Raw genomic sequence first — 9149 nt, 5'->3', positions numbered from 1 at the left:
ACCCAAAAGTGGGTCTTGAAGTAAGTTGTTTTCTAATTTTCTGAGAAATCACCATACTGATTTCCACAGCAGCTGTACTAGTTTACACTCCCACCAGTAATGGAGGAATGGTCCCTTTACCCTGCATCCTCTCCAGCATAAGTTGCCATCAGTGTTTTTGATCTTGGTCATTCTGACAGGTATAAGATGAAATCTCAGAGTTGTTTCAATTTGCATTTCTCTGATGACTAAGGATGCTGAGCATTTCCGTAAATATCCTTCAGTCATTTGAGACTTCTGTTGAGAGGTCTCTGTTTAGGCCTGTACCCCATTTTTATTGGATTATTTGTTCTTAAAAGTGATTTATTATTTTTATTATGTGTGTGTATAGGTACACTGTAGCATGTTGTGTGGGTCAGGAGACAAATATTGGGTACAAGTTTTTCTACTGTGGATTCTAGCTGGGCAATTCAGGCATATGGGACTAGCATTTGTACCCACTAAACCATCTTGTTGTCCCTGGAACATACTTTTAAAGTGCTTTTAAGGATTATATTAGAGATTCTTTTAGTGTTTTTTTTCAGTCTTATAGACTGGTTTAAATACTTATAATTAATATTCTGATGGAAAGGAATAAAGTGAGCAAAAAAGTTCCTTAGTGTTTAGCCAACTCCATTCATAGAAACAAGAGTTGCAAGCGTTGCACTTTGGTTCCTATGGCATTATAGTCTATAGAAGAACAAAGATGTTCAGAGGATACCTCCCATTGTGTTATTTTTCCATCAGCGTGAAATTTATTGAAACCTAATAAGTCAAGTATAATTCTAGGTTCTGAAGCTGTAATGGTTAATTAGGCTAATTCTATCTTATTTGAATTTCTCAAAACATCACCTATATCCAAATTACAAGGATGTGGAATCCATGAATAAGTCCATAAACAACTGAAAGCATATGAAAATGTGACATATACTAAATTGAGTGTTATCTCAGGAACTAAAAGAGACTGAAGATGTTATATGTGGACAAAACAGTTTTACTTTTGAAAAAAGGAGTAAAAACATTGTCTTTTAGGGCAACACAGATTGCATTGGAAGATAATTTAAATTAAATTAAATTAATCACACTAATTTAAATAACTCAGTCGCAGAAAAACAAATTTTTTACTCTCTTTCTTTCATAGAAGGTAAAAATAGAGTTCACAGAAATAGAGGTTGGTGGTCACTGGAGGCCAGAAAAGGGAAGGGGAGGAGACAGTGTATGGTTAGATAATGAGAAGCAAGATGCATTTAGAGAGGAGAAAATAATTTGTGCTCTATATCATAGCAGCATGATTAAACTCTCTAAGAATTTATGATGTATTTAAAAATATCTCAACAAGTCCACATTCCAACACACAGAAAAAATAAATATTAGGAAATATAAAAGCTAATTCCCTGGATTTTATCATTATTCATTTTGTATACGTGTGCTGAATTATACCACATCCCATAAATATGTGCACATAATGTCAATTACATTGCTTTTTTAAAACTGAAGAAACCATGCTAGATAACAAACATATATTAATAAAGAAAGTCTTTTAAAATACATCTTTCCATTTGTCTATACTAGCAATCTCATATTAAAAAAAAATAACAAAATAACCAGAGCTGCACCATGCCAAATATCGCGATTCCGTGGTTATCCACCACAATTGCAATTTTGAGGTTATCCACCAGTGCATTGAAGTACTGCTGCAGAGCACACTTACATTACATACAGATGTTTAAGAAATCCTGGTGCTGATGCTGGAGTGACTTGCTGCTGACTCTGGCTTACACAGTGCAGCTTATGCTGGCTACAGTAATGGCTGGTGGGACTAAGGCAGGCACCTCGTTCCCTGGTAGGATGCTGCTCAGCTGACAGACATTTAATACTCACTGAGCACTCAGAATTTCTTAGTTCTCCTCTATCCATTAGGTCTCAAAGGATAGAGCAAGCAGATGAATACACACCAGGGCTTGCTTACTATTTATTGGTCCACCAGTTAAGTAGATTTCATTTTATTTTCATGTGAACTCAGAGGTGAGCAGACCCCTAGATTTTCTCAAAGAATATGGTGGATTTTGCCTTGATTCATTCATACCACACTTTAATTCTTTGTTTTTTAAATCAGACTTTATTTTTAAACCAGGTAGTGATAAAAACTCACCTTTTGACATGCAGAAGTACACGGGGTTTTTCTTCCCACGTTTCACAACTATTTAAGTCTACTCGTTTCAGACCTAAACTCTAGAAGCCTCTATCACCACATTTCCTGTTTATAACTGAACAAAGTACACACAAAAGAGTTGAAGAAACAGAGGAGAAAAAAAACCCAAGTACTGATAAAGATATATGTTGGTGCTATGCTGTTTCTAACACAACAGAGCAACGGCGCTTAGAAAAAAAGGCTGGTGGGAGAATTTTTGGGCTATCCACCTGTTTCATGGCTGCGTGTGGGCTCTTCTGAAAAGAGAAGCATGTCAGGTGAGTCGCATTCTCAAGTCTTTTCTTGTTTTCACTCCTGTGACTAACAGTTCATTTAGCAATTTCTAAATCTTAACAGAGATATTTACTTGTGGGAAAGTAAATTGGTTAACATGGCATTTTTTTAAAAAACAATATACAAAGATGTTTAGTATGACTGGAAAGTAGCTTGTATTGCATTAATGAGTACATTGATTATTTGCTTTTGGAAGAAAAAAATTAGTCAGTGTTTCGTAAAAACAAAACTATCACAGTTACTGATGAATGCTCACTAGCAACTGTGCCATTTGAAGGTTTATTATTTCTACAGAATCTTTTCTTCATCTTGAGTATTTCCCTCTAGTTGAGTTAGATAGTAAATAGGATAGATATAATTGATTGTAACTGCCTAGAAATTAGACATAGTTTTCCCCAAGAGATCAGTAGAATTGCCAATCGTCCAGGAGATGAAGACCTTTGAAAAGGCCAGTGGAAATTCCATGGTGACATAGATTGTGCTGGGAGCTCAGATCAGTTGCCTGCTACAAATTTGTCAGTTATTCATTCCTCCTGCACTCTTGTTCTTCTCTTCACTTCTCTAGCTAACGCTTAGATGACATAAAAATGCATATGGTGCAAAGAAAGAACACTGTTAAACAGAAAAATTATCTTTATTCCTCCCTCGGTTTTCAAGACAGGGGTTCTCTGTGTAGACTTAGCTGTCCTAGAACCCACTCTATAGAGGACCAGGCTGCCCTCAAACTCACAGAGATCCACCTGCCGCTGCTTCCTGGGAGCTGGAATTAAAGGTGTGTGCCACCACTGCCTGGGGGAAATATTATCTTACAAGCCAACATTTAATTACTTTAAAATGAAAAAATATTAAGTTGAATTCCCTTCAAAATTTTACTCTTGTGCATTCTACACAGTTTGCCTTTTATAACTGGAATAATCACTTGCATTAAATCATACATCCAGCTTTACCGCCAGCTTTTGACATAACCATTTCCTTCTTCATCAGAACATTGCCTCGCCACATTAAATAGATGCACAGAATGATAGCCATTGCACTAATTAGGATTTGTGCATTCCTTCATTTATTGTTAGGCTCTTCTGCTTTATCCAGGTTTTTTAAATCTTATTTTAAATGGCAGGAAAATGAATGATGAAGACTTTTGTGTATTGAAGGCTATTTTTCAGAAATTATATCTAGAATCAAATTATTGAATAATATGTTATGAATTTTTCGAGTTTCATCATTGCTAAATTGCTTCTCCAAGGCTGATGGTGATTCCCTGCTGTTCTAGAGTGCTTCTTTTTACTGGTTGATCTCATTTAGCAATCTTACTGAGCACAACATGCTAGTCCACTGCATCATACCTGTCACTTTGGTTACAATGAATGTGGACAACAAACATTCTGCACAGACTTTTGAGCTGTTTGTAAATCTGTGGTTTGTACCTTGTCTGACCATATCTTATGCCTAATTGTTATGCTGTTGGCACATTTAATATCAATACATATTGGACAGTAGTGGAGCAAAGGTATCACAAATTACAGTCTTTGAGAGTTCATTTTTCAGATTTTTTTTCTGAAGGATTTTTAAAATTATTTATCTGGGTAAGACACAGGAGTTAACCTAATCCATGACAGTCATACATGCCTTCTCTTTCCTAGTTCATAAGAGAACAAAATTAAAGAGAATAGCTCTAGTTTAGTTAGGATCATGTAAAAATGGACACAGCAGTTCTCTGCCCATGCTGCTGATAAGAACTTAGGAAAGAGAAGTTCATAGGCAATGAATGTGATGTTCAGTTAACTCTGGAACCTACTGGTTCTCAACTAGAAGAGATAACAGTAAGCTTTCTCCATCTACTTTGCCTCTCAGCACTTTGGCACAGGCTGGAGTGTTGTCATCACCAATGAAGACTTGCCAAAACAGAGATGAAAGTGATTACCACTAAAGCATCCTAGATCTCTTTTGTTGTTGTTGTTGTTGTTGTTATTGTCTTATTTTTCAAGACAGGGTTTCTCTGTAGCTTGGGAGCCTGTCCTGGAACTAGCTCTTATAGACCAGGCTTGCCTCGAACTCACAAAGATCCGCCTGCCTTTGCCTCCCAAGTGCTGGGAGGCAAGGGCCACCACTGCACAGTCAGCATCCTAGATCTTAAAAGCAAAAATGACCTCCACCATACAAAATTTAATATGAGCTAAGGGAATCTGGTGACAGAATTTTCCATGCTTAAATAGATAAAATAACCATACTGATAAAAAAAAAGGCCATGCTTCCCCATTTGCATAAAATGAGTATTAACCAGAACAAATAAAGAAATCCATTCCTTTGTCTATCATTTAATAAGCAATGATTCACTGCTTAGTTAACACTTTGACTGCTTTTGTTGTTTGCTTTGTGGTGTCTTCACTGTCTTTGCTCACTGCAACCTCAGTTACATGTCTGGGCAGAGTGACACTTCTTGAGAAACCAGGGTTGACTAGTTATGAATGGCCTCTTAATCTCAAGCATTCTTTTAAACATCCAGAGAGAGTTTTTGCCATGCAATTTCAGTAATATTTGTCAGTAAATTTAAGACAAGCTAATCAACAGAAAAAAAAAAACCCACCGTCAGTTAGATATGAAAAACACACATCCACACGCTAATAGTAGTAAATAGTTAATAACAAGTCATCATTGCACAAATTCTTACACATTTTAAATTTTGTTTAATTATCACAGTCTTTTTAATTTATAGAAAATAGCATAGACCTTTACAAAACGTTCAACTCCAGTATTTTGGGGGAGTTGAAAGGTTCCACATGCCCATGCTTACGTTTACAGCCCTTCTAGGTTGCTTCTCTGACAATAGATAGAGTGCTCACAAGATGTAACTGAGCATGGATGGGCATCAGCTTGTCTACAACGGGGAGTTGAGCAGCACTTCAACCCCACAACATCTGTGAAGTTTACCAATCTCATGTACAGCTTAGTTGCAAAACCAACAAAGGAATCTAGCATCAGAGAAATCTGTAGCATGGTCTCTTAAAATCTTGCTGTCTACTTCCCGGGCATATGTACATGTTTTTCAGTTAACTTAGATAAAAACTAAGAGGAATCCAGATGCTTTAGAAAGAGGTGGGCCTGGTGCCACAAGGCTGGAGTTGGGAGCTCCAGACTCACAGCTGGCTAACTGAGGATCAGTGATTTGCAAGAAGGAGGTTACACAACTTCCGGTGGACCAGTCTTGTTCTCGTTCTCAGGCTGTGTGAAAATAGTCATATCAAAGGTTGTACTACTATTTTCTCTGTGAGCTGTACAATTCACATCTCAGATACTTCTCTTCATGGCAGAAATTCATTTTGAAGTTGGTGGATTTCAGATTTTGCATTAAAAACAAGTGGTTTACTTGGAAACATGGAATTAATATGAAAACTCCATTGATGCTAGCATCTATGTTTCTCATAATCTTTGTTGGTGATGATGGGGCTAGGTGGTGGCAGTTTGGAACATAGACATGATGACAACCTGCTATAACCCTCAAATTAAAAATATGCTGTGCTCAACACAGCTACCAACACACTCAAAAAAAATGTGTCACAAGTAGACATATGGGTATTGTAATATCAATTCAATTTTCTTCCAAAACATTTGGTTGCTTCAAATAAATATGAACATTTGTGAACTGCAAAAGAATGCCCACTGCCCTAATGGAGTTTATAAATCAAAGGAAGGTGCCAAGAGGGGATGGCTATATGTGGCAAATCCATGTTCTTGTTCTAGATAAAGATAGTCTGAAATATGTATAACATTATGTTTACTTGCTAATGTTTAAATGATTCTGCATTAAGGAAGTCTGCTAAAAGAAAAGCATTGCATTTGCTTCGCCAGGTTTCCTTCTGTAACACATGCGATTATGAACTCCATATACAGTGCCTGCCAATACCTGTTGACTTTAAGAGAGGTAGAGATCTTTTCTAATTGTTTTTATTGAACTACACATTTTTTATGCTCCCCTACCTTCCTCCCGGTCCTCTTCTACCCTCTCCTGTGACCCCTATGCTCCTGATTTCCTCAGGAAAGCTTGTCTTTTTCTCCTTCCTATGTAGATCCATGTATGTCTCTCTTAGGGTCAAGAGGCAGAGATCTTACAATTAAATCCACTGTTAATAGCCCTTGGTGATCAAAAGCTAGATAGAAATTCACATTATTTTTCTATCTACCATTGCCTCACAAAGGCTTTCCTAAGCCTTTGACTTTTTAGTGGTGTAAATACCCAAATTCACATTGTTCATGAATTTTTTTAAGTCAAGAAAAACTATATAAATGAAGGTACAATTAACTAGTAATGCTACTTAAGCTTGCTCTTGTTCAACAAATGTTGATAGGTACTATAGGGTGCACTCTAAACTCATAGAAACTCAGAGGGATGAGGAGATTTTTTTTTACTACAAACAGAATTATTGCAGGGGGATACCATAGTGTGTGTGTGTGTGTGTGTGTGTGTGTGTGTGCGTGTATCTGTTGGGAATTTCTTCCATTTAGTCACCCAATCTTCTCTCTTTTGATGTGTTTATTTTACTCTTCAATGTGAGGGTGGGCATTGCTGGCAATCAAGACAATGAAACAGATGTTATGAATGTCAAAACACAAAATAAAAAGCTTCCAAGTAAAAATCGTCTTCTTCAAAGTTCAAATCTCATTAATGGAGAAAGGGGTTTTGAAAAACAGAAGCACGAAGTCCTCAAGTCAGAGAGAAACTGCAGTCCATATTCAACCACTTCCCCCTCATAAGTCTAAACCTTTCCTAGTATATTACAGTTTAGATTGTATTGGAAAAGTCTAGAACTGATTGTGTAAAACTAATTTGTTTTGTAAACAATGAAACACATCCCCAAGGGACTGTATAGTGTGGTCCATGTTCTTACGCAGTATCTCTGACATAGTCCATGAATACTGTCAGAATTTTAGCATAAAATGGTATTTTGGTTGTTTATTTGTAACTGAGAGCAAAATTATCTTTCTGTAGCAATTAATGTATTAATATAACAATCTCACATCTCCTTTTAATTGGAAAAGAGAAGGTACAACTTATATTTGAAATATAATCATATAATAGGATGGTTAATAACTATTTTTAGTGCCATCAAAAGATAGGGCTTTCTATTCTATTTACTTCTTTGAACTATGACTTTTATATTAGGCTATATTTTATTTATTCACAGCATAGCAATTTATTGACTCTATACAAAATAATAGAAATTGGTGTAAATGAAGGCAAACACTAAGTAGAAAAATTAACTTTAGCAATATTACAAAAATGTACAGTGAAAGGAATTCATTTTTATTTTCTGTATTTTTACTCCCTAGACAAAGCAGTATCATAAATATATAATAGTATGAGAAGTAACCACAAAAATCAAGGTGGAGGACAAATTAAGGATTAAAGGACACTGTTCATCAAAATGACGATTGCAAAGTTCTAGAAATGTGTCTAAGGAAGGTTACATGAAAGGTCAGGGACAAGTAATATTCAGGTGGAGTGTCAGAGTAGATCATTCTTGAGATCCTTATATTTTAGATATCTTAAATAAACTGCACTGCAGTATTTTTTATAAGTACTATATTTAGTGATGAGTTTCATATGGCCATTTCTTTTTTTTTTTAACTTGTTTTCTTTTATCCTGATAACAAAGGCAGAAAATATGGGAAACAAACCAACACAAAAAGAGAAATGGAGAATTCTAGATTTTATTTACTGACTACAACCTGAACTCCAAAGCTCTGTTGCTAGTTTAGGGCATGTTGTACACTTTAATGGTTAGCCAATGGGCCACACTGTAATATCCTCTTAGGAATTGGGTCCTACTGTACAGTCAAAAGCAATCTGAGCCCATCATTTTTCTACCTATGAACAAGACCAGCTATTTTCATAGTGTCAAATTTAATTTCCAAAATCAATTCTACATTCCTTGAGATAAGTATATGATCAAGATCCCAAACCCTTTTAAAGATCTGGTGCATGAGGCCACTGTAGCTTTGGTAAAAGTGGGAATCAATAATACTCAGAACTAAAGATATCTGTCTGCTCTGAATCTATAATTACCAAGAAATGTGGTGGTTATTCGTTCATTTCCCAGAAAACTTGGGAAATAATGGTTGGGTTATTTCTAAAGTTCAGTTTCACCAAAAGTAAATTATCAATATATCCAGTACAACATTTGGGGCAAGTTTACAATAACTTAATTGCAAAGTGTGTACTTAGGGAATGCATAGTAAATTATAGTAGACTGCGTAATTGTTACTACTCTATGTAGCTGTGGTGAATAAACTTTTTAAAACGATGGCTATTTGTCAAAAAGTAATATGGATTGTACTCTTTCTTTGAGAATAACCAGTTACCTTAGCTGCTTGGTGAGGTGTCTGAAGGAAGAATTATTCTATGTACACATAGGAAAACATCTGGGCTTTGTTCCATAGGATGGTAGGAGCTTAAGGAAAATAAACACTTTAGGTTTTTAGGTTCGAATGCTGAAAAGCAAAAAGCAGAGAGAGCAAATTCTCAGGACAGGCTTCCCAACAATGTTTGGTCACTCACCAGGAGGTCATTTTCACAGTGAACTCTTTAAGAGGAAAACATCCCGGCCTCAGGCAGGCAAACATTTTCTGGCCTGGTGGCTGGCCTCATAGC

General features: G+C 36.1%; 1 protein-coding gene across 1 annotated transcript in view; it reads left to right on the top strand.

Moving 5' to 3' along the window:
- Window positions 1-2371: 2371 nt before the first annotated feature.
- The window catches only part of LOC119825502 (T-cell receptor-associated transmembrane adapter 1), a 35936-nt gene continuing 29158 nt past the window's right edge, over window positions 2372-9149 (top strand). Inside the window, exon 1 of the mRNA XM_038346401.1 lies at window positions 2372-2487. Coding sequence (XP_038202329.1) covers window positions 2481-2487 — 7 coding nt within the window. The 5' untranslated portion in view covers window positions 2372-2480. The remainder of the gene's footprint in view (window positions 2488-9149) is intronic.

This window comes from Arvicola amphibius, chromosome 10 (genome assembly GCF_903992535.2).
Source record: "Arvicola amphibius chromosome 10, mArvAmp1.2, whole genome shotgun sequence".
In the NCBI taxonomy this organism is placed as follows: domain Eukaryota; kingdom Metazoa; phylum Chordata; class Mammalia; order Rodentia; family Cricetidae; genus Arvicola; species Arvicola amphibius.
Note: the sequence above shows the minus strand (reverse complement) of the source record. Positions and strands in the feature narration are given on the sequence as shown.